The following is a 26,848-nucleotide window of genomic DNA, read 5'->3' as shown; positions in this document are numbered from 1 at the left end:
CTCAGCTTTCTCAGTATAGGCCTATACCTTTTTCTTCTTGACCCTCATTTATATCAGTTATGTTTCCTGTCCTGGCTAAGTACTTCCTGTCTGACTCGGAGCTGACGTTTATACAGCAGTTACAAACACTGGTTAATAGCAACTTAGCCTTACTTACTCAGGCTAGAGGTTAGGCCCACTAACCATCAACCGCATCACTTACACAACTTGTTAGCTTCTTTGGGCTCGGGGGCAGTATTTCGACATCTGGATGACAAGCATGCCTAAAGTAAATTGCCCGTTACTCATGCCCAGAAGCTAGGATATGCATATAATTGGTAGATTTGGATAGAAAACTCTGAAGTTTCCAAAACTGTTAAAATAATGTCTGTGTATAACAGAACTGATATGGCAGGCGAAAACCTGAGGAAAATCCATCCAGGAAGTGGGATTTTTTTGATGTGTGGTTTTCAATTGAATGCCTATTGAGTATTGAATGGGTTTGGACTCAGATTGCAGTTCCTATGGCTTCCACTAGATGTCAGTCTTTAGACATGGTTTCAGGCTTGTTTTCTGAAAAATGAAGGAGACCTTTGTCAGTGGACTGAGGAAGCATGCAGTACTGGTTTGCGCGCATGACCGTGTGCGCGACCTTCGTTGTTTTTCCTTTCTATTGAATATGCTATTGTCCGGTTTAAATATTGATTATTTAGACAATTGACGACCTGAGGATTAATTATAAACATCATTTGACATGTTTCAACGAACTTTACCATTACTATTAGGATGTATTTGTCTGCATGTTTTGACCACCTTTGAGCCAGTGGATTACTGAACAAAACGCGCCAACAAAAACGGAGATCTTGGGATATAGACAGACTTTATCGAACAAAACAAACATTTATTGTGTAGCTGGGAATCTTGTGACAACAACCCGATGAAGATCTTCAAAGGTAAGTAAGTAATTTTATCGCCATTTCTGACTTTGTGACTCCTCCACTTGGTTGGAAAATGTATGCTTTTGTCAGCGGTATGTTTTTGTCAGCGGTATGTTTTTGCCATAAAGCCTTTTTGAAATCTGACAAAGCGGCAGGATTAACAAGAAGTTAATCATAATAAACATTCATAAAAATACAAGTGTTATACATCGGCTTAAAGAGTATTTCTGTATTTTGAATTTGGAGCTCTGCAATTTCACCGGATGTTCTTGAGGTGGGTCTAGCGACACGCCTGCGCCAAAGAGGTTAGTTACTAACCCCGCAGGACTAAACTACCTGTTAAATAAGTCCTCAGGGACCCAAAAGCTTTGAGTTCCACAGCACGATGACCACTAGTCTAAATCACCATTATGATTGACTATGGGCTCTGTGACCCGTGACCTTTATGCAAACTACAAAACTAAACGTCAGTGAAAGCGCTAGAGCAGAACATTAGGAGAGAAAAGCTGGAAAGAGATTTAATCAGCCGTGGTAATGAACAGCTGTGTTGGACCAGTTAGAGAGATCGGGAAAAGCTAACCGCTGCTGAAGAGGTCTGTATCACTGCTGAGCCATGGAATGAATATTCATTCTAACATTCTTCGTGTCTACTCTCTGAAGCACAGGCAGGGCCAAGTAAAGCAGAGCTGGATGTGATGTAAGAGGGATTGCATTAAAAGTTGAACAGATGATTCACATCAATTGGCCATTCAATAATTTGGTCACAATCGAGTGTGGATGATGAAGCTATAGACAGTTGGCTCTGTGAGAATGTGCGTGCTTGCAGTCTTCTCAATGGTCTCTAGTCAGCACACACACTAGGCCTGTCCCCAGCACCCATTGTTAATTCATAACCACAATATGGATTCTGTTCCTGTGCCTCCCCTCCTCTCCAGTCTGCCACACTGCTCTGCTCAATGAGTCATTGGCTTACGATGTGCTCCAGCATCGCCACGGCAACAAGGCAACTGAGGGATTTATCTGGCCTGTTCCTTTCCGAGGGGTGTGAGAGATGCTGCAGTATTCAGCCCGGGCTTGGATACTGACGCACATTGTCTGCTCTTCGCAGTCGTGGCACATTTCTCCTCCTCCTCACTCCTTCGTTCTGTGGCCCACAAGATCCAGAGCAGCGGAGGAGGAGAGGAATGTGTTGTTTGCACACTCTGCTATGTCCATCTTGAAAGGCACTCTGGGAGCTGAGCTGACCATGAGTGTGTCCACCAAAACAGACGTTTCAAACCTATTACTTCATCAACACGACCAGAATAAATCCATAGAATACCTAGATGGCCATCACCATGAGCTGAAACACCCTTTGGAGACCTGTTAGTTAATATTGCTAAAACATTACAATAGATTGCACTTGCTGTTACAAAAAAAAAAAGGAAAAAAAGATACCATCTCAGGACAAGGAGCTACATCCACCACTACGTGATCTAAAGTATGTGGACACCTGCTAGTCGAACATCTCATCCCAAAATTAATATGGAGTTGGTCCCCCTTTGCGGCTATAGGCTTTCCACTAGATGTTGGGACATTGCTGCTGGGAATTGCTTCCATACAGCCACAAGAGCATTAGTGAGGTGTTGGGCACTTATGTTGGGTGATTAGGCCTGGCTCGCAGTCGGTGTTCAATATTCATCGGAAGGTGTTCGATGTGGTTGAGGTCAGGTCTGTGCAGGCCAGTCAAGTTTTTCCATACCAATCTCGACAAACCATTTCTGTATGAATCTTGCTTTGTGCAAGGGGGCATTGTCATGCTGAACCAGGAAAGGGCATTCCCTAAACTGTTGCCACAAAGTTGGATGTACAGAATCATCTAGAATGTCATTGTCTGAAGTAGTGTTAAGATTTCCCTTCACTGGAACTCAGGGGCCCAGGCCGAACGTGAAAAACAGCAAGACCATTTATTCTTCCTCCACCAAGCTTTACAGTTGGCACTACGCATTGGGGCCAAACCCAGAGTCGTCTGTTGGACGGCCAGATGGTGGATGATGGTGAAGCGTGATTCATCACTCCAGAGAACACGTTTCCACTGCTCCAGAGTTCAATGGCGGCAAGCTTTACACAACTACTTCCTGCGCTTGGCATTGCGCATGGTGATCTTAGACTAGTGTGTGGCTGCTCGGCCATGGAAACCCATTTCCTGAAGTTCCCAACGAACAGTTGATCGGGGCAGCTGTAGCAGGGCCAAATTTGACGAACTGACAATTTGGAAAGGTGGCATCCCATGAAGTTAGAGCTCATCAGTAAGGCCATTCTACTGCCAATGTTTGTCTATGGAGATTGCATGGCTGTGTGTGAGAATTTATACACCTGTCAGCAATGGGTGTTGCTGTAATAGCCGAATCCACTCATTTGAAGGAGTGTCCACACACAAAAGTGTGTATGTATGTATGTATGTATGTATGTATGTATGTATGTATGTATGTATGTATGTATGTATGTATGTATGTATGTATGTATGTATGTATGTATGTATGTATGTATGTATGTATGTATGTATGTATGTATGTATGTATGTATGTATGTATGTATGTATGTATGTATGTATGTATGTATGTATGTATGGTAGCTGTCGACAGGTCTGGGTAGCAGCATGTGTTCGGGGGGGGTTTAGATGTGCTGGGAGAGATTGAGTCCGAGAGAGAGAGGGGAAGAGAGGAGGAGGATGTTGGCATTACTTACTTTCAGGAGGTGGGAGAGGGAAGTCTTCCATGATGTCCATACCGGGTGCTGTTTTCTGGGCATAAAGGTTCACTCAGCAGCCTGGTGGTAGTCCTCTACACCCACACATTTCCCTGGAGGAAACAGACATACGGAATGTTAAGATAGCACGCTATGATACTGTCCACTTATTCAATTAGCTAAGCATGGACGAATGTTCAGATGCATCATATGCAGCAGTTTTTCCCGAGCTATATGGCCAAGTTATAGCCTAACTAGACTTTTGCCTGGTAAGGTCACATGGTATACATGAACATGAGTATTAATACATGGAAAAATGTCAAAAGATGGCATGTAATATGAAAGTAGCTTAGCACTGATACATCATTACCGTGCATTTGGCACTGCATTACCCACAGCCGATGGTAAACCAACAACACTCTGTTAATTCCATGTTAGTCACGCCAGAAGGGTAGAGGAGCATTATGGCTCTTTTGTCTGAGCATCTAATGCAGACAAAATTAAAAACATCAAGATACAAAACATCCATATTAACAAACAGTTAATATGAAGGGTATGTCAGAGGAGGGTTATTGTATCCACTGACACCATTACAGTCAGTGATTTTGTGTAAGTAAACATGGGAGCTGGAAGCTTCACACCATGGGAATGGAGAAGGAAAACCCTGGTAGTTAATCATTACCAGTGTGTGTGCGCATGTGTGTGTGTGCGCATGTGTGTGTGTGTGCGCATGTGTGTGCGTGTGTGTGTGTGTGTTCAATATCGCTTCAGTCAGGCGTCAATGCTGCTCAAGCACTTTGTAACCTGTTGATTGATTTAGAGTGAGTCAGTAATCTCCTACTGTAGCTTTAACTCCCTCAGATCACTCATGCATGTCCTTATTTTCCAAATAACCAGGAAGAAGGGGTGAACAGCTACGGAGGTTCAACTCTACTGGACATCTGATAACAGCTGTCCAAATTAGGATGTCTAAATTTAGCAGTTGTTTTCATTGTTTGAAAGCCAGATTTCACCAAGAAGAACTAGGCTAATTTAGCCTAAAAATAAGTTCATTTTTTGTTGATGGGAGTAAAGCTGGAAATTATTTCTTGTGGACAGCTGTTATCAAATCAAGATGTACAGTAGAATTTAATTCAATATAGTTCACCAATTCTAGCTCCAAATGATTTCCTAATAAACTTCTGCATGTACAGTACTGTAAGCCTATCACTTTTACACATTACAGCATTTCTGATCTCAACACCTTATAACCTGTAAAAGGTCCAACACGGGGGACAGGGTAGTGACAGGTATGCAAGTCAGAGGTCAAGGTGAGGGCGGGGTGACAATGCATGCTAAAACAGGAAACACAGCCCTGCACAGACATGAGACCAGAGAGAGAGAGAGCGCATTCTTCCACTGTCTAACATTTTGTTAAATAGGTGATTGGACACATAGATGACGCCAACAAAGTAAGCTTCAAGTTTAGGTTGGAAAGTAGGTCAAGTCTTTCTGTAATTGCCTACTTCCTTCAAAAGAGACTAAAATGTCAAACTATCCTCAAGGGTAGATGATATAGCAGTGATGTCATTCCATAGAATAAGAGGACTCTTGCAGAGTTCTAGTGTATTCCATACTATTCAGAGATTCTGCTCTCCAATTCAACTCACACCACAAGACAAGCTTACAATACAGAACAAGCATCTGGGAATAAGACTGCTGTATTCCAATGCTGGCAACAAGAGCCAAACTATATACCACTTAGACTCAAAGCTTGTTTTGTCAAGCTCCTGTGCGTCTTTGTCCCCACCCAGACAGCAGAGGGTGTGAACGAAACACACAGGACCAGTATTGTATGTCTAACAGACAGTTAGGTAGAAAATGTTTGTCCCGGAGACAAAATACTTTATAACGGCAAAAAGTTAAAGCTAGACATGTGACTAACCGGACAGGATAAAGAGGATAGACGAGGATAAAAAGTCCTGAAGGGATGGTATACACCCTTAACATGACTGATAAAATTATTCATCATCGCTATCCTCAGGACTACTGTATGAGTTGTGATTGTGACAAGGGAAGGAAGGGAGTTGGAAGCAGGGAGGGAGAGCTGGAGGGGGTGAAGAGGAAATACAGCAATCAGGTGTGTTCATCCTCTGGGCTTCCTGATATTTCCTCAATTAAATACCTTTAATATGGTTATTCTCATGGGCAATGTCTTATATTTGATTGTGACATTTAAATGTAACCTATTGTCTCACTTGTACAGAAGACCTTAAACTCAGGTTACTGTACACAACAGTCTTGAGTCCAGACAGACGGCCTTTCCGGAGATTCCTCCATTTACCTCCTGTTACCTACATTTCCTAACCAGCTGTTTTACTTGCTCAGTGAGGAAACAAGACGCACCTTGGCTAAATGACATCCTGCGTGGCCTGTGGGTGGCTCAAATATATTTTGATTTGTTTATTTTCTTTTTGATTATTACATATGTTATTTCATAGTTGATATCTTCACTATCATTCTACAATGTAGGGGGAAAAAGTTATATATATATATATACAAAAAAAATGAATAAAAACATTTAAAAACTTGAATGAGTAGGTGTGCAAACTTTTGACTGGCACTGTACAAACTCACTGTTGGTGTGTCAGCATCCTATACTTACTACACCACACCTATTGGAGGCTTCCAAACATTCCTTTAAAGTAGGTCTAGGTGGCAGGCAGGGTGCAGGCAGGCAGCTGAGCCAACCCGGGGGGGGGGTTAAAAAAAGAAAAGAAAACGAGAACAGTCTGATGACAGACTTGACCAAGCATATCATTACAAGTCAGCAACACAAGTAAACCTCTGTGGTTGTCCGTGCACAGACAGGAAAATAGTCATCTAGGGCCTGCTGTTAATGCTGCTGATTTGTTTCCAGTGTGTTCACAACAAACGTCACTAAAACGAGCCACAACTAGGGCTGTTGCGGCAGGGTAGCCTAGTGGTTAGAGTGTTGGACTAATAACCAGAAGGTTGCAAGGTCAAATCCCCGAGCTGACAAGGTACAAATGTGCTGTTCTGCCCCTGAACAAGGAACCCACTGTTCCTAGGCCGTCATTGAAAATAAGAATTTGTTCTTAACTGAACAAATACAACAACAAATGTATGCTAGTGGTTGTATTAATTTGGGATCCTTCAAATAACACAACTGTCCCAGACTGTTAGGAATATTTATTTCTCACAGAATAGGTTGGCTTTTGTACTATGGGGGATAAAAGGCTAGTGCTTCTGTTGTTCGTTAGGCCTACTCATCTTGTTTGTAAACATGGACAGTTCTTCCAAAATCTTTTATATGCACCTCGGCATTGATAAGGACGCGCACAGTTGCATCCCCGATGTGTCCGTCTTAACTTGTAGCCTGTGAGAAAGACCAGATCACGTGACGGAGAGCCACGTGAGTGAGAGAAGCTTCGGATTACGCAGTAATACTGCGCAACGCAGTAATACTGCGCAACGCAGTAATACTGCGCAACGCAGTAATACTGCGCAACGCAGTAATACTGCGCAACGCAGTAATACTGCGCAACGCAGTAATACTGCGCAACGCAGTAATACTGCGCAACGCAGTAATACTGCGCAACGCAGTAATACTGCGCAACGCAGTACTCCGGGCCACAAAAGGCATGGATTTTTTTAGGGTGCATTACAGACAAAGCGGATGCCGCTGTGAAATTCGAGCCATTATCAAGTGCTTGTCAAATTGTGAATGAGACTGATGAAGTGTGTACAGCCTGCGCAATTTTTTTTTAAAGCAGAGCTCATGCCTTTCAAGTGACTTTTAAAAATCATTAGTCTCATGTATTAAAATGTATTGAAAATAAAAACCTATAGCTCAACGTTTTTAGAACTGAAGTTTCATTAATAACTCTAAAATAAGCTTATAGGACTACCTATTTCTTTGTTAACCGCTCAACACAATAGCCGCATGTGCGCGCTCCCTGAAATCGTTGGGAGAAAATATTTATATTTTATTCAGCTTTGTTCAATTGTATTCTTCATAATATAATGCAGTGGAATTATAAGCAAATCTCGTCTGCTATATAAAATAGTGTAGCCCACAGCCATTTGGCATAGCCACACCAGGACAACTCAGAGTACGCTATTCTTTTCTGAAATAGACTACATTTTCTTCATATTAGGCTACATTTAGATCTGTCTAAAATAAAATGATGGATTTATTGTGAAGGTGTAGGCTATATTACCTTACATGGACTTTTTAAAATGTCTTGTAGGCCATGTGTGGAAGCCAGAAGATGCTAAATGTGTTTATGTTAATTAACAGTCAATCACCGTGAGACCGACAGTTATTTGGTTGACAATCACCGGCTGACGAAACCGCCACAGCTCTAGTCACAACAGTAATAATAAACATGTTCCCAAAGAGTGAGGAGTCATCACATATATTGACTGCTGCATAATGACAATCTACTTAGTCGATTATTTCAAACCAAGACTGCAGTCAGGCGACCAAATTGTTTGTGTGTCACTGACAGCATCTTGTTTTTGAAGAGTTTGACTCCTCTATGAAGCCAAAAAAACATCTCAAGCACTTTTAATGAAAAGTGGCATTCCACAAATGGTTTGACAGAGTCACTAACAAAACCCAGAGCCAGCTATGGAAGTCACAGCTGCACCAGTAGAGAGCAGAGAGAATCCTCTCTACATACATGCACACACACTCCTTCTCGGGCTGGAGCTGTGTCTCTCTGCATGGCTGTGTTATTGCCAGTGTCATTGTCTCCCATCACCAGCATTACTGTAATCAGTGGTCCATTATACACACACACAAACAGGCCTCTCTGTGAATAGATAGACAGGGATGACAGATACTTGCACTGGGGAGGACAGTGTCCTGTAGCCTACTAAAATGGCCAGGCACTCTGTCCCTCTCCCCTCACTGTATTTCAATTCAATTTCAATTGAAGGGACTTTACTGGCATGGGAAACATAGGTTTACATTGCCAAAGGAGGTGAAATAAATAACAATACAAAATTAAACAGTAACACATTACACTCACAAAAGATCCAAAAGAATAAAGACATTTCGAATGTCATGTGTGTTGTAATGATGTGCAAATAGTTAAAGTAAAAAAGGGAAAAGAAATAAACATACATATAGGTTGTATTTGGTGTTTGTTCTTCACTGGTTGCCCTTTTCTTGTGGCAACAGGTCACATATCCTGCTGCTGTGATTGCTAACCCAATAGATATGAGAGTTGATCAAAATGGGATTTGTTTTCAAATTCTTTGTGAGTCTGTGTAATCTAAGGGAAATCTGTCTCTAATATGGTGATACATTTGGCAGGAGGTTAGGAAGTGCAGCTCAGTTTCCACCTCATTTTGTGGGCAGTGTGCACATAGCCGGTCTTCTCTTGAGAGCTAGGGTTGCCTACGGCGGCCTCTCTCAATAGCAAGGCTATGCTCAGAGTCTGCACATAGTCAAAGCTTTCCTTAAGTTTGGGTCAGTACTCTCTGTTTAGGGCCAAATAGCATTCTAGTTTGCTCTGGTTTTTTTTTGTTAATTACTTGACACATTGGAAATAACTATTTTTGTTCGCTCGGTATTTGGTTGGGTATAATTGTGTTGTTGTCCTGGGGCTCTGTTTGTGAACAGCTTGCTTAGAGGGGACTCTTCTCCAGGTTCATCTCCTGTTGTTGATGGCTTTATTATGGAAGGTTTGGGAATTGCTTAATTTTAGGTGGTTGTAGAATTTAACATGTCTTTTCTCGATTTGGATCATTAGCGGGTATCGTCCTAATTCTGCTCTGCATTATTTGGTGTTTTATCTTGTACACAGAGGATATTTTTGCATGCAGGTCTCAATTGTGTTTGTCGCATTTTGCGAATTCTTGGTTGGTGAGCAGACCCCAGGTCTCACAACCATGAAGGGCAATGTGTTCTATAACTGATTGAAGTATTTTTAGCCAGAGCTTAATTGGTATGTCAAATTTTATGTTCCTTCTGCCTTCTCAGATCGTTCACAGCTTTGTGGAAGTTACCTGTGGCGCTGATGTTTAGTCCAAGGTATGCATCGTTTTTTGATTGCTCTAAGGCAATGGTGTCTAGATGGAATTATTTCTCTCTGTGTGTGTGTGTGTGTGTGTGTGTGTGTGTTGACAGGGGGGCAGACAGAACCAGTTTTAATGACATGTAGAGGAGGAACCCTGAACACCAACCACAGTGAGAGCAGATGAGAGAGCAGCATGTAGTCAGTCAGCCTCCAAGGAGTGGAGCTTAAAAATCTAACACACTTTCGGAATGTCCTTGTGTATGCAAACTGCTCGGCTATAAGAGCCCATGAAGAGAAATTAAAAACAGATCTACAGAGCGTGTTAGCATGCAGTAACTCAATGTAATACCATTGCATAGCTGAGTATTATGTTCATAGCTGCTTTCTAAAGCCTCCGACAGCCCTGAAATGTTATCTGACCTAGACACAGGGATCAATATAGCCAGAGGAGCAGCATGGCATTTCACATCAGCAGCTGTAATTGCACAGGTGTTGAGTGTGGGAAACACACTTCAATAGCATATCCTAGGGTTGGGGTTGAACCTGCACTGGCTTTATTAGGGTAGGTCACCCACACAGAAAAATTATAGATTGGAATATATTTCAATAAATTATATTGGGGAAGTTTATTTATCAAATATATGTTTAAAAACAAACACCTCACAACCTTCTCTACCCTGATGATAATGTTGATTCTCGATTGACTTCTGGTACCTTAGCATTAGGTTCCCAAGAGTGACATTTTGCATGCAAAAGTTGGATCATTGAGTTGTAGTTGAAAACACATTCTGCAGCTATTGAGGTACCACTAAGTATAAAACATAAAAAAACATTGGTTATTTTGAAAAGATATCTGTAAATATATATTTCCTGAGCTGTCAATCACAGTTTGAAATGCGTGCCTCAAGCCCCGCTTCCAACTGACAATTACTCTTCAGAAGGAGAAGAGCACCACTAAAAAAGCTCTTGTGTATAATGGCATTTTATTTTACATTTAAAACATTTTAAACCTGGTGGGTGACAGGAAGAAGAACCTTGCTTACAGCTGAATACATTTTCATCGAGCTTGCTAACACAGCTAGCTACCTAGCTTGACACCAATGTGCAGTGTGACTGACCAAGCTAAGAATTATTTTGAAAATTAAAGTTGAGTCCAGTAGAGTTAATGTCATGTATGTATTAGATAACGTCATTACCAAAGCTATTGTTAAAATGTTCTTGGCTAGACAACCAATGTGTTGCTTGCTAGCTAGCTACCTTACCCTAGACTTAGTGAGGGTTGGCTGTCTTTGATAGAACTGGCTAGCCCCTTATTTATTCTTGAGTGGAATTGTTTCACTGACTCTCCGTCACTGCATTATCCACAGGGTAACTGTCAACTTGTGAGTCTGCAATAGACACTGGAGGTGAAGGAATTTGCATTGTAAAGATCAATTTCATGTTCAAAAACATTATTTAAAAAAAGAGATGTTCTGCAGCTAGAGGTAATTTGTACATTTTGTGTTTCAGATGCTACCTTCTAGTAAGCATTTCACTGTTAAGTCTACACTGTTAACAAGCATGTGACAAACCATGCCACATTCAACATGTTTCATATGCGACCTTCAAGTGACTCCCATGCTACAATTCAACGAGTTATTTGAGAAAAAAAAAAAAAAAAAAAATCTAAATATATTTTATTTGAAATTCTTCAAATAGCCACTCTTTGCACACTTTTGGCATTCTCTCAACCAGCTTCATGAGGTAGTCACCTGGAATGCATTTGAATTAACAGTGCACTATATAAAAAATATTTAAAAAAAATATATATATATTTTTTTATCGGTAAGCATATCGTAATCGGATGATATTACCTAAAAATGTCAACATCGGCCGGATGTCTAGTTTAACGCTGATGTGCATACCTATCTAACGTAATGATGCCACAAAAAAAAACACAGAACAAAGCAGAAAAATACTACGCTCACACTTCCAACAACTAAACAAGTTCAAGTCGAGCAGTCATTTGAAAGACTAAGGACATTTTAGCGAGACAAATCAAAGGTTAAATCCATTAACGCTAAGATAAGGGAAATTCATTCCTTTAACAATCAACCATTCTCTGTTGTGGATGATGTTGGCTTTCGCCGATACCTCGAGCCCAGGTAAACACACCAAGTAGGAGGTTTTTTTCAGATGTTGCACTACCGGAGTTATACAGTAATGCTGAAACGCACATCTATGGGCTAATTGCGTTACTGCTATTAGCTTCACAACTGACATTTGGACCAGGAATGTCAGCCCCATGAGCATGCAGAGTTTGACAGCATAGTGGGTCGACAAGGATTTCGTACTGAGGAAAGCCATATTGCATGCTCAAGAATGTGCTGGTTCTCATACTGCTGCTGCCATTTCAATGGCATTTGAGAACATGTTTGAAACATGAACACACTCCTAGTACCATTCGAACAACTGACTCGAGAAATAAGCTCATCAACTGCGTTTGCAGCAGACGTGATACCCTCAGTCATGGCATTGAAACGCCTGCTCAACAAAACTGCCGAAACAGACCATGGGGTTAAAACTGGCAATAGTACTCGAGGCTGTGAACAAGCGAGTCGGTGGCATTCTTGCTAGGTACAAGGCCCGCTACTTCGATGCAGACAAGAAACGGTTTACGTGAAACGGTAGACACAGCCGGACAAGATGGAAACGGACACAGTGACAGTACGCACCGAGGAAGAGATGCCACGGACAGACAGACCTGAAACGTCATTGCTTGACATGCATGATGAAATAGGTTTTGATTATGTTTTACTGGTAATGGGGTCATTCCTAAATGCCAACAAAGTAACTTTTGGCTGCAATTTCTTTTTTTATATCAGTATCAGGATTTTTTGGGCAAGGAAAACATTGGATATCGGTATCGGCCAAAAATGTCATATCGGTGCATTCCTTGTTAAAAGTTCATTTGTGCAATTTATTTCCTTCTTAATGCGTTTGAGCCAATCAGTTGTGTTGTGACAAGGTCAGTGGGGTATACAGAAGATATTCATATTTGGTAAAAGACCAAGTCCTTATTATGGCAAAAAGAGCCCAAATAAGCAAAGAGAACCGACAGTCCATCATTACTTTAAGACATGAAGGTCAGTCAATACGAAACATTTTAAGAACATTTCTTCATGTGCAGTCGCAAAAACCAGAAAGTGCTATGATGAAACTGGCTCTCATGAGTACCGCCAAAGGAAGTAGGGCTGGGCAATATGGCCAAAATATAATATCATGGTATTTTACAAATTTGATGGTATTTTATGTTTTTGATTAATAAAAGTTCTACATTTGCTTTGAGTAGTGCAAGACCCTAGGGTGGCAACACATATATTCTAAATTATTTCAATGGGTCTAAACCATTCAATTCAACCTAAATACAGTGTTTGACAACGAATGAAAATGTCATGGATGAGTTATTGTGACAGGAAACACTGAACATCACTTTGGTTCCTACCCTAAGGGACCCTATAATCTTTGGCTACATTAAATCTTTATTCATATAGCCAACATATTCATGCTTCACCTATTCCTCTTTGATTTAGAAGATACTGTTGCACAAACAACATGCTGATTTAAGCCTCCACCAGTACTGGTATCAGGCTGTATTAGCTAGCTACGTTTGCTCTGACTCACTACTTTTATTAGCATTAGTGGCGAACACGATTTAGCTTAACTTGTTAAGAAAATACAAACTAGCTGTTTGCAGATTTAAGAGACACAAACTAATATTGTAATTATAGAACGCTTGTGGATTTATATTAAGATCAAAGTGGAAACAACATCGTTGTCGTCAACATTGCCCATGTAGACGGAACAAAAGGGTCTCGTGGTCAAGCAACAACAAATGCGCTCCTTGAGTGACAGGGGGTGGGACTAGGTCTGTTTGGAAAGAGGCATAGAGAGAGCAGAAAGGGGTGGCTCAAGTAGGGGAGTAAAACTATAAAAATTGACATTACACACAGCATATCACATTTAACAAACCAAACATTCAAATACCATTATAGAAGGTCAAGTAAAAACCCAAACCGGTCCATGCATAAATACCGGTATATAGTCAAATACGGTATACCGCCCAGCCCTAAAAGGAAGACCCAGAGTTACCGCTAAAGCAGAGGATAAGCCTCAGAAATTGCAGCTCAAATAAAATCTTTACAGAGTTCAAGTAACAGACATCTCAACAGCAACTGTTCAGAGGAAAATTCATAGTTGTATTTCTGCAAAGAAACCATTACTAAGGATACCAATAAGAAGAAGAGACTTGCTTGGGCCAAGAAACACGAGCAATGGACATTAGTCCGGTGGAAATTTGATCTCGGCATGTGTCTCGGCATGTGTATTTCCCACTGTAAAGCATGGAGGAGGAGGTGTTATGGTGTGCTTTGCTTGTGACCATGTCTGGGATATATTTCGAATTCAAGGCACACTTAACCAGCATGGGTACCACAGCATTCTGCAGCGATACGCCATCCCAACTGGTTTGGGCTTAGTGGGACTGTCATGTTTTTCAACAGGATAATGACAACACACATCCAGGCTGTGTAAGAGCTATTTTACCAAGAAGGAGAGTGCTGCATCAGATGACCTGGCCTTCATCCCCCGACCTCAACCAAATTGAGATAGTTTGGGATGAGTCAGACTACAGAGTGAAGGAAAAGCATCCAACAAGTACTCAGCATATGTGGGAACTCCTTCAAGACCGTTGGAAAACCATTCCAGGTGAAGCTGGTTGAGAGAATGCCAAGAGTGTGCAAAGCTGTCATCAAGGCAATTTGAAGTATCTCTAATATATTTTGATTTGTTTAACACTTTTGGTTACTACATGATTCCATGTGTTATTTCATAGTTGATTTCATCACTATTATGCTACAATGTAAAAATAAAGAAAATCCCTTGAATGAGTAGGTGTTCTGAAACCTTTGACTGGTAGTGTACGTGGGCTCGGGTGGTGCAGCGGTCTAAGGCACTGCATCTCAGTGCAAGAGGCATCACGACAGTCCCAATCCAGTAATTTGAACAATCGTCACAGAAGGGGTGAATGAAATCATTCCCTTTTAACTAGCTTAACTTCCCTTCTAACCATCTCAGTACAGGCCTTTGAACACAGAAGTTGCTGGGCAAAAGGAGTGTAGCCACAGATATTTCACAGGATGTATAAGTGTGAAGCATCTGTTGGCATTTCCATTGACAACCAAATATGGTGATGAGAGGAAGCCCAGTGGCCGGCAGTGGGAGAAGATGGAGGACATTATGCTAACATTTGATTAATACAGTTCTGTTCCCAAGACTAAAATATCTTATGAACAGAGTGGACTAAGTTACAATTTGTCAAAGTTTTTACAAATTGCATTGTTTTAAAGGAATGCAAGGGAAAATTGAGTTATTGCACACACGCACTTCAGAGTAGGCGTTCCCTAGCAGAAATATGCAAATACATGCTAGAATGCACCAATAGGATGTCACTAACTTGTACTTGGCTCCGCCCCCTCCTTGCTTGTCTTTCCCACTATGACAAATTTGTTCCCATTGGAAACGACAGGCTGTGGTCCATCTTTGGTGTAGCACTTCAGTTGCTATGTACCGTCCCATTAAAGATGGAAGTTACCACCATATTCACTCAGAAAGAGGGTCCCCACCCATCCAGTGCAGACTGGGGCCTTGAGAGAGAGTCCAGCATGTTGTCAGAAAAACAGAACACTATGTCAGTGTGTGAGGCAATGGGAGAGAGAGGGAGAGCCCAAATAGGTCTTTCTTTGTTAGTTGCCCAGCTAATAGCTCTGGAGGCATTTCAATATCAATAGAACAAACCGCACAAAATGGCCTCCCAACCTCAGACTACGACAAATGACATTATGCAAGTTAAACGCTTCCAATTGTTACAGTAATATGTATTATGCTGACTTCAAAGTGGGTACTGGAGATAATGTGTTTAGGACTTTTGTTAGGTCACCCGAATAAATTCAAAAAACATTATAGGAGGTCACAGATCCTTCATATGGAAAAGGGAAAAGTGTCCAAAAATATTGAAAAACAGAACTAGAAGCTATACAGCTCGAGTCTTATCCAATTCTGAACATACACGTCCACAGCTGGTAAACACTTATTTTGGTTCATGACAAATTTTCCATGTCCACCTGCAGAAGGAAGGAAGGCCCAGTCAGTCAGTTTCACAGCTGTGCTATATGCTGATCCGTTCCACATTACATATCAGTGACTCCTCAGTGGTGGACGGGAGGATTTAAAGTGCATGATCGATCAGTCCTCTGAAAAATGGGAAGTATGCTCCTCTCTGCGGACTGCTATGTACTCTGGCCTGGCTCTCACCCTCTGCCAGACACTCGGAAGCTTTCCCATAAGCCTCTACCCACTGGATGGACTTACAGACCCAACACACACACTTTGGGAAATTAGCGATTATATCCAGCTGCAATCTTGAGAGACAACCAACAGCAACAGACCCTCCAATCTGAAAGTAACCCTCTGTTATGAAGCTGACGACAAAACTAGGCAGAATGCTGAAGGAAAGTAATAGCATTATCCTCAGCATGTAAGCCTAAACCAGGAGCCAGAGCTTCTTGAGCCATGTCAAAGATTATGTTTATGGTGAGATGGAGATACTTGTGATGTTTGCTCAGCAGGAGGAAGTGTCACGCATGGCGGAGCATGCAGTCTACAGGCCCAGGGTTTACCTGACTGCTCAGCAATAGAACCTCTGTATGCAGTAGACCGGGTCACAGCCAAGAGTCCTCCACAGTCCCTAAATGTTACCTGTTTCAAGAAACTAGGCCTATGCTGCACGTCACTATTTCCAGGTGTCTTTTTTTCTCTTCAAAATACATTTGACAGAAATGCCTTCTGGAATGTGAACTTTCATGTGCCTTAATAACAAATGTGTATGCCATCTGTACATATGAATAAAATTGTTACATTTTAAACCAACAAGCCTAGTTGGTTTAGCCACGGAAAAATACAGGAACCTTCCCGTTAGCCATGATTGGCTGAGATAAAATGGGCTGGACATGCCGAGAGATTAATTCAGATTGGTCTGCCATGTAGCATGCTTCTGTCTATAACATAAGCTGCTAAGTATGTGTGGCTAATCCTGTCTACTGCTGATGTTTTTTTAAAGATATCATGAAGAACTGAAAAAGTTTTGCTACTGCTCTCAACATTGTTGCCCTGAAGTGAATGGCACTATTGACAAAGCTCAGTGGGAAAGTGTTGTGATGGACTACTTTCTGGAGGTGATGGGGAAGAAACAGTGTCCTTGTCACAGAAGAAGTTGACTGAGTTTTGAAATCAGTGGAAGCAGAGAGATGATTGCCAGATGCAGAGTCCAAAAAGACGGCCGTTGTAGAAAACCTGTCTACATATTCAAACTTAGTGCAACCATGACGGAGGGAGAAGCGTTCATCCATGTATACGGAAGGGTAAGAGTAGCGACATTTTCAGATATTATCCGTTTCTAATTTTATTAAGTCATTTTCATTGCAAGTTAAAGCTTACTGTTAGCTAGCTAGCTAACGTTAGCTGGCTGGCTCGCTAGGTAACATTACGTGTATGATCTACGTAGAAGCTCTAGAATGAGGCGCGAGTTGGAATTCCGAGTTGGATGACCGTTCAAATAAATTTCCCAGTTCGAATTTATATCATTCATAGAGTTCCCAGTTGTTTTGAACGCAGCATTAGATTTGGAATTATGGTTGATTGTTTAACTAGCTAGCTACATGTCTAAACAAGACTCCACTACGCAAGTAACTATTTCACGGTCCCGTTTACACCTTCTGTATCCTGTGCATGTGACAAACTTCAATATTATTTTTATAAAGTGTGTGTTTACCAGAGACGTTAATGTGAAGAACAACGTGGCCTGCACCAAAGTCAGATTAGGATATAGGCCAAGGACTAGATGAAGTAAATCTATACTACTATGTTTTGCTTTTACTTACACCACTTTTAGTCTTGAATTCTTAGGTTGTTCACTACACTGAATCCTTAAAGAGATGGATGGGGCCAAGGCTTAAGAGGGTGTGAACAATGAACAGAGCTCTACAGTAGGAATACCAAATCTTTCACGGCCATTTTCTCAAAAGTGGGGTTACACGTTTATCAACTTTCAAAGCAGAATTACTTTCATTGTTCTTCAAACTGCATTGTATGATAACATCTTCTAGCTCAGAGTCTCTACTTTTAGCCAATGTACGAACACAATTTTGCTACATGTGACCCATCACCTGGATTTGGTCCTAAATACCAGAGATCCTTTTTTAGGAGTCATTATCAGGGGTGGAGACATCTGTACTCACAGCAGCCAAGTGACGTGGCAATTTGCTCAGAAAATGACCATGTAGTGTGTGCAAATCTCACAGGCTCCCAACTCTCTGATGAAAAGTGAACTGGACAAGCACGGAGCCAGACAATACAAGAGAAGATCAAAGCGCTCACCGTATCAAAACCATCTTTTAGCAGCCTGGCCCAAGGCACATAGATTCCTGAAATACTCTTTGATCAGATGGGGTTGCAGGCTACTCTAACAACTTGGACCAACAGTTTGATTAAATTGGACTTTTCTGGTTAATACAAGTGTTACCAAAGAGTTCCAGATCATTAGAGTCATGCACTTGCTTTGAGGAATGCTATGCATGACTAAGTTAATTTGTTAGAGTGGAATTAGGGGTGAGTGCTCTGGAACACTTTCTAAGGACTCACTGTTTGAATCAAACGTTGATGCACTGTACAAAGTTTGAAGAGAGAGAGAGAGCTATGCATGTGTCTTGGTCTGGAGTGGACAAAAATAATACAATTCAGGTTGCACTTGTTGGTATGCAATCCATGTTATGACTAAGGACATCTTGATATCATGCACCTGCACCCTTGAAAAAAGAACATGGGCACCACACATTTCAGCCATTGAGTTTGTAGAGAACATCTAGCAATTCATCACAAGATTGTCATTTGCATGACAGCCATGTCCCCTCCCTGGCCCTGCCAACTTCTGACACTAAAAATCAGTGATGAAAGGCTGTGCATAATACATATTAGAAAATGTACTCTTTGCCTTGCTTGGAAAGATGAAGGGACAAAGGTTTACAAACAGTTAACAGCAGCCGAACTAAAAATAACCAACCAGGACGACACATTGTAAATCAATACACTGCATCTCGTCTGACAATGCCATACATGTTAAAGACAATTTGCCACGTTATAACAGCGCAGCAGGGATCGACCACTCACTTTTGTTTGCAGAGAAAAAACTAATTGGATGATGAAAGTAGGATCTGGTCTATTCGCTGATAACTTCCACGTCCAAATACAGCTAAACATGTGGTTACTACTGTATTGAAAAGTCTCAAAATGACATATACACCACTTTCAAACACTCTTGAAGTCCCATAACATAAAACTCACCATATTTAAACTCCTGATGAACAACGTCCTTCTAGTTCCACAGTAAATATGTGTAAACAAATCTCAGTCAAAACACTGAGTATGAACTTCTGCTCGACCAAGTGAATTTTCGGTTTTTCCATTTTCCTAAGCTTTTGCAAATGTAATTAGACTCAATCCAAGAGACTGCCTCCTCCTCAATCATTGGTGGAGACTTCGGGGGGCGAAGCCTTAATTGGCCGAAGGGGCACTCAATCACATTCCTGAGGTCCCGCCTAGGATGAAGTACGTGTGTGACAATGTGTACCACGTGATCAGTGAGGTGGCTCCCTTGGAACAGCTGTGCATGCATTAGTCAGTCATCAGTGAATGCATTACCATATGTGAGTTATTTGATGTATCTATATAATTGATCTATGTTCCCACTTTATAAACTCATCATAATCTGACTTTGCCACGTCAAATTTGAAGTTGAAGTAACTAGCCTACTACACACTCGTTTGTTTATTTCGGCACATATGAGTGAGTTCCATTGGTCTGCGGTGAGTTGGGTCAATATTGCGTTGAAGTGAAAAGTATTTATTCTGTCTGAAAATAAATCAACAGTAAACAATTCCCAAAACGTTACTAACTCCAGGCAGATGTCCATCTATTCTAGACAAAAATGTGATGTCTCACAGTATCTTTCCAAATCTGTAATATATAAAGTCATAGACTCAAAGTTTCCCCACACATCTAAAAAGCACCAGAAAGTAAGTGCGGCAGTTTCCATTGTCCATCCAGCATTGAAATAATTGAGCGTCCAGACAGGTATTACATCCAATCCTATCATGCCATCTAGTGGATAAATAATATATTGCTTTGAATATATTGAGCACACAGCAGTAACTCATTCCCCATAAAAAAGTTTCTCATAAAGAACAAACATGCATTTCCCCAAAAATATAGACTAGACAATACAAAGAGGATGTTAAAGGTTTTATTGACAGCTCATGTTAAAGTGAACAGATTTGAGTGGTAGTCTGAGAAAATGACACTATCAATGTGTGAGCGTCCATCACACAACTTCATACCGACAGACAATAGTAGAAACTAATGGCAAATCCAACACTGTTAATATACAAGCTCAGAACTAATTAGACTGTATCGTAGTAGAAAACATTTAAAGAAAGAATGACAAAATTCCCACTGGAAATACAAATAATCAAGTTTGGAACCCATAAATAACTCCATTGTATTTGGTTAAAGCTGGCATCAACCAACTAAAATAAAGCTACTGTGTACATTTTCTTTATTGTATTGCTATATTCTTAATGCCAGGCAAACATGTCGACTAAACAAGACTTACTTCATAAACTTAATAAAACCTGAATTCAAAAAAGATTTTCAAAATATAAAGTTTAGGTTAATTATGGCTATGAAGGCCTTCAGTCGTGCATCTATTTGAATTCAATAATCTATTGTAATAAAAAAATAAAAGCAAGCTAAACAAGAAATGATGCCTGTTCCCTTTTCAACTCGAAACACTTAACCCAAAAGAATCAACTACAAACTCATTACCTAAGACTATGAAAATAAATGAATGTTGAGGTTTTCCCATGTGAATGACTTGTAATACCCTATCCTTTCTAACCAACACCAGCAGAGTTCTAGGATATATGACTAATGTAATACTGAGTGTGAAAATGTCTAATGAAATACATTTTAACAGAATTAGACATAACACGAACCTATGATGCAAAGCAGGTTGAACATAACCATTTCCTAAAAAGCATCTAGATGAGAATGAAAGTGTGTTTAACCAGTGTGGGTCTGAGCCCTTAGATTGCAATATCTAAGCTAACATATGGAATTGTTTTAAAAGATGACCATAAAATGTATCATTTAACCATTTGATTTTGAATTTTAGGACCCCTGTAGGTATAAATACTGTATATATAAATTATTTAATTAAAACATTGAATTTGGCCTTTACTGCTATAGCCCATAAAAAAACACATTGAATAACACATTTGTACATCGCAAAACACCGTCAAAAGGACAAAGGTTTTGAAGTATTTTTCCTATATCTGAGAGACATAAATTGGTCCCATGTTTGGTCACTTTATTAGTGAAAATTTTAACCCAAAGCACGTCGGGCCATTTTTACAGGCCGGTCCAGGGTTTACCTTCAGACGACTCTCCTGAAGCGTGTGACAAAGGGCAAAACATTCAGACGACTCTCCTGAAGCGTGTGACAAAGGGCAAAACATTCAGACGACTCTCCTGAAGCGTGTGACAAAGGGCAAAACATTCAGACGACTCTCCTGAAGCGTGTGACAAAGGGCAAAACATTCAGACGACTCTCCTGAAGCGTGTGACAAAGGGCAAAACATATGACACCGTCGTGTTCATGAAAGTCTAATCTTTCCCTGGGGTGACTTTTTAGTTTGTAGCTCAAACAGTACGGGTTTTACAGATGATTCCGTGACTATTTTCTTGTCTGGATCCTTTGTGTAGAGAAATACCACTTTCACAAACCCCATATTATGGAATGGGCGCAAGCTTTATAAATCAGAAGAAAGAGGGGATTGAGCTGCAGCCACTGCAAGAAATGGTAAGTCTCTAGCATAAACACATGGGGAGCTATTCGAAATGTATAATCACATCACCGTGATGCACACCAGTGTAATGCCTTGGTGTCATAAGTTGTTTGTAGCATTGATATATTCTTATTCTATTTTCCACACCTCTCAAGTCAAGAGAGGATTTGTGAAGTACAGTATAGCAGTCTTGATGTAGGTCAATGTGGATGAGTAGTTTCCAAAAGCTCCATGCTAGACTACAGGACTGAAATGCATCTGTCCACAAACAACCAGGTTAAGGGTTCAAACTCACACACTCCATCTAACATAAATCTTGAATGAACTGGATTTAAATTGCAGGTTTATAGAAGGTCTAGGAGATCGCAAACAAAGAAGAGATTACTCAAAGAATTAACCCCCAACTTCATTTTCCGACAGATCAGTGGTAGAGAGTTAATTTGGCCTGCACCTTGGTGCTTGTTATATATATATATATTTTTTTTCCTTTTTAACTAGGCAAGTCAGTTAAGAACATATTCTTATTTTCAATGACAGCCTAGGAACAGTGGGTCAACTGCCTCTTCAGGGGCAGAACGACAGATTTGTACCTGGTCAGCGCAGGGATTTGAACTTGCAACCTTCCGGTTACTAGTCCAACACTAACCACTAGGCTACCCTGCCACCCCGGAGTCTATCCACTCCCTTTGGTGACCACCGCTGAAAACAACACTGCTTCTCACAGCTCTCTTAGCATCCACTGTCACACGTTTAGAGAGTCTACAAGGAGTCTATACTATTAAGTCAACCCCACTATCAAAGATACGACTCAGACATCCACAAAATACAGGAACCATTTTCTCAAGATTAAATTAATTGATAAAGATTCAACTAGAGCACACAACACTACCAGCACACATTACAGTCTACTCTGAAGCAAGTCAGAAAGCATGTTTTACAATACAGAAAGAAGTTGCTTGCCTTCCAATGACGTTCGAAAGCTGTTAGACTTTCCTCATCTGCCAAATTGTGACCCAGTCTCCAGTCTCAGTCTGTCACTGAGTTTGTTCTCAGCGAGAAAATCTGCTGCCTCATGGACTGGTCTTTGCTCAGCACATAGTGTTTGAGTGACCACACACACACTTTACCAGTAAGTGCAAAGACCACTGGCGCATCAGGGAACTTCAAACAAGCCAACACCCCATTCCAGAGAGGTTAACTAGTACATTCACACCTTTCTGCTGGAAGCTGAACTAAGTAGACAGAACAATAATATGCCTTTCTCTCTGTTCATCTGTACTCCCACTCAAAGCAACACTATCAAAACCAGTGAATAACCAATGGCATACAGGTCAGGCCAACACTTTTCTACTCTCTTCTATAAAACTAAGTTCACCTATGACATTTCTTGTCGTCAAAGGCCCTTTCACCCACATCTTGTAGAGACAACAGACCTATACTGAGAACCTTAAAAACACAGTAGTTCAGTTAAACTTGAAATACTTCAAACACTAAAAGCCAGAGTTAGTAAGAAAATAGTATTTAAAATAGTCTTTCCTCTCCATTACAAAATTAAAAGCCAGAGTTAGAATATTTCTCACTTTGAATCACACTTCCTCTCCTTTACAAGCATAGTAAAAGAAAGGTAACTGTACAAAACAGGATCACAGTCCTTGGCTCAGTTTAGCTCTCATGAGGTTTCTCTTCCCGTTCTCCACTGGGGCCGTTGGGCAATGGCTTGTTGCTGAAGTTCCAGTCGACAGGGTTGAGGAGCTGCATGGTCTTCTTGTGTGTCCAGATGGGGTTGATAAGCACTGTGAGCAGGGCCAGGCCAGTGTAGAAGAGGACTCGCTGGGGCAGAGCCACATACATGTTCATCTCCCCCCAGTGACTACAGCTCACCCACCACATGTAGTAGGTAAGCACCATGCGGCAGTGGAACATGTGGATCATCACCCACTGGTTGGCCTTCCAGAAGAGGGTCCTTGCCCAGCCCGCCTAGACGGGAGAGAAGAGAGAGATACTTAGATTAGGAAATTTACTGATTGGGTAGGGGATAAAGACTGCCACAGTGTTTGGGGATATCTCTAACAATGTATGGATTGCATATAACATCTTGGACAATAAAACAGAAGTGGAATTCTCATGTGATTTGGGTCCATTTTTGCCTAGAAGTTCCCCTTTCTCAGAATGGCCACCTTCATTTATCACTGCTGCATATCATGGCAAGGTCTCAGTGTGAGTACGTAAACAGAAAAGAGGAATTGAAATCTGTGCATTCTATGTCTAGCCCACCAGCAAAACAACTGTTTAAAAAAAACTTTCAGTACAGCTTCACAAATGGAGTCAAAAAACATTTTGCTGTACATGATGAAAGACAAACACTCTACCTTTAGTAACATCCAGGAGATGCAGGTGAAAGGCGTGCTCATCTCCAGCAGCAGAGTGACCATTGGCAGGTAATGCCCTAGTGAGTCCCAGACCACAGCCCCAGTGAACCCCGACAGGGCAAAGAAATGGTGGGTAGCCAGAGCGAGGTCGAAGGACTTGAACATCACACTGGAGAGATGCAGCGCCACATTCTCAAACAGGAAGAAGCCCGTGGCGGTGAGCACGGTGAACCACGACCAGTCCTCCTGACCTCTTATCCTGTCCCTTGACAAGGCCGAGTCTTCGGTTAGAGCTCGTAAGCCTGCCACCGTGCTCTGGAGGCCGAATACGGCCCGTGTGACCGCCAGGTTCCAGAACACCTTCTCCTTGGCCAGCAGAGAGTGGTAGGTCTGGGAGAGGGCTGTGGACACCAGGTGGGAGAGGAGGAAAATGGCAGTGTAGAAGGCAAAGCCCAGGCTGATGATCTGGAGGCGAAGGACCCAGGAGAAGTAGTCCAGACTGAGGTCAGCGGGGCTCTTGAATGCCAGCAAAGGGTTGGCCTGCTGGGAGGTCATGTTGATTTGTGTGGGTGGGATGGTGGATAATGTCTGTTGCTCTTACACCCGCAGAGTTCTCACAGAGTTGAGTAACCAGTAATCACCGAAGGTGTCCCATGGGTTAGTTATAAACCATCCTGCAAAATAAATTAAAGCCAACACACAATGGTCAATGTTCATAAAATAGTTATGACATGTCAAAATGTGCTAGATGACCCATAAGACCGTTGAACAGTACTTTCTATACCCAACCAAAACCATCAGTTACTGACCCAAGATAAGGTGATTTTGGTATGTTAACTTCTGGCTATGCTTGAAATGACAGAGGCACAAGAATGGAGAAGTGAGTGATTTCACATCTTTCGTTTGACAGACGATAACATAAGATTCCAGGCGCCTGTTTATCTGAGGCAATTCATCTGACCATGTGTCAATTAAGTTTCCAAAACCTAGTCTGATTAATCAGGCTGTAATACACATTCATTGGTATATACCGCCTGAAACTAATGCCTGCAAAATTGTTCCTTACAAGCCAGAATGTTTAATAAAATTACATTTACTCAAGCGGTTTGTCCTTCAGTTGCTGGAAATTTGAGACAAAATATCTACAGAAAAGTATCGTTAACCAAACTTTTTAGAGAGCCAGTAGGTGCATGTTCAAATTAGTTTTATACTGGATATTCAGTTCTCTCTCCTCAAAACAAAAGCTATTCAACCAAGCATGCCAAGATAATGAAAATTGTATATTCTGAATTAGGAGAGGTTGAGCAGTTGAAGGACAAACCGCACAGACAACCGGTAGAATATGTTCAAATAACATTTTATTCAACATTCTGGCTTGTAAGGAACATCACCACGATTCTGCAGGAATTCGTTTCAGGCAGTATCAATTAATTGTGTAGTGCAACCTGATTAAATCAGACTAGCAACAACAGCTCAATCAGTTAGATACGTTGTTACAGAGTAAAGAAAAACACAGGCCACATTACTAAAATCTGTAACATTGTTAATATGTTGTTGACTGATATTCTTTCACTCTGGAAGCAATTGCGATCAGACTGGTCTCATAAATGTAACCTGTAACCAATTGCTGGGCCAATTGTGCACCGCCCTATGGGACTCCCAATCACAGCCAGCTGTGATACAACCTGGATTCGAAACAGGGTGTCTGTAGTGCCTTAGACCGCTGTACTACTCGGGAGCCCCATGAACGTAACATAGCCAAATGTAAATCCGAGACACGTAAATTAGTATGACGTGTTACGTTTGATATGATTACATAAGATAGGTTACTTTTAAGGCAAAAATTATAGGAGGGTGGTAGGTCGGGTATGTAAGACAAACGTCTACCAACCCAAAGGATGGTTGGTCAGGGTGGATGGGAACATCTCGCAACCTAAAGGTGTTGTGTGTTTGAATCCGATCAGACAACTTTAGCATTTTAAAATAATAAGGAACTTTAACTACATACTACTTTACAACTACTTAGTATGTTAGCTAACCCTTCCCCTAACCATTTTACCTACCTAACTCCTAACCCCTTGAGTTAGCTAACGTTAGCCACAACAAATTGGAATCTGTAACATATCATACTAAATGGTCTCTGGAAATACTCCACGTTTTTACAATACCTCAGTTGCAACATTATTGCATGTTATATTCTCAAATGTAACCGAACATAATGTAACGTTACTAAAACTAAATGCTTTGGCTAACAAGCCAACAGTATATGCAGAGTCATTGTAGCAAAGCGTATTTTTTGGGCTTAAAAATCTTAATAATAACTTACCTTATTCATCCATTATTGGCAAACAGAGCTGTCTGTGAATTTAGAAGCGGGTTAGTAATCATATGAATTCAATTTGACAAGAGGAAATCCCGCCCTGTGATATTTTCCCTGCTCTCCTATTGGCAACCATTATACCGTGTTTCTATTGGCCCAAATGTACATGACGGCATCTCATCTGTATGTCTTGAGGCTCTTTTTAATGATTAATTAGGTATTGTCCTCTCTATGTGCAGTATGATAGGCGGCATGATCATTTCATATAGTTCAGTAATTAGTTCATTACATTGCATGCAGTACCTACTTGTTTAAATGGAGGGAGGAAAAGAAAAGAACGAGACACTACCCAGTCCCTCAAACTTTTAAATGTTTTTCATCAAAAAATTTAATTGCAGAAGTATTTACATCAGATGATATCAGCAATGATTAAACTGCTTTTAAGAGGCAAAATCTTCAAAGAGTTCATTCTAAAAAATTGTAAAAT

General features: G+C 41.0%; 2 protein-coding genes across 6 annotated transcripts in view; both read right to left on the bottom strand.

Annotated features, from left to right (window-relative positions):
* LOC124046346 (rho guanine nucleotide exchange factor 10-like) overlaps positions 1-19,266 on the bottom strand; it is a 101,192-nt gene extending 81,926 nt beyond the window's left edge. For all 4 annotated transcript variants that reach the window (XM_046366624.1, XM_046366626.1, XM_046366627.1 and 1 more), the window contains exons 1-2: positions 19,112-19,266; positions 3,645-3,757 (exon numbers count right to left, since the gene is read on the bottom strand). In XM_046366624.1, coding sequence (XP_046222580.1) covers positions 3,645-3,684 — 40 coding nt within the window. In that variant the 5' untranslated portion in view covers positions 3,685-3,757; positions 19,112-19,266. The remainder of the gene's footprint in view (positions 1-3,644; positions 3,758-19,111) is intronic.
* Positions 19,267-20,053: 787 nt separating this feature from the next.
* On the bottom strand, positions 20,054-26,475 carry LOC124046345 (protein CLN8-like). 2 transcript variants are annotated; one of them, XM_046366622.1, is made up of 3 exons: positions 26,368-26,475; positions 24,042-24,715; positions 20,054-23,649 (listed from the first exon to the last, which is right to left on the bottom strand). In XM_046366622.1, the coding sequence occupies exons 2-3, from the start codon at positions 24,594-24,596 to the stop codon at positions 23,335-23,337; spliced, it is 870 nt and encodes a 289-aa protein (XP_046222578.1). In that variant the 5' UTR covers positions 24,597-24,715; positions 26,368-26,475; the 3' UTR covers positions 20,054-23,334. The 2 variants fall into 2 exon arrangements, with proteins under 2 accessions (XP_046222578.1, XP_046222579.1); XM_046366623.1 differs by lacking the exon at positions 26,368-26,475 and adding an exon at positions 24,851-24,961.
* Positions 26,476-26,848: the final 373 nt, after the last annotated feature.

This window comes from Oncorhynchus gorbuscha, linkage group LG10 (genome assembly GCF_021184085.1).
Source record: "Oncorhynchus gorbuscha isolate QuinsamMale2020 ecotype Even-year linkage group LG10, OgorEven_v1.0, whole genome shotgun sequence".
Taxonomy (NCBI): Eukaryota; Metazoa; Chordata; class Actinopteri; order Salmoniformes; family Salmonidae; genus Oncorhynchus; species Oncorhynchus gorbuscha.
The sequence above is the reverse complement of the archived record's forward strand: the minus strand, read 5'-3'. Positions and strand labels throughout refer to the sequence as shown.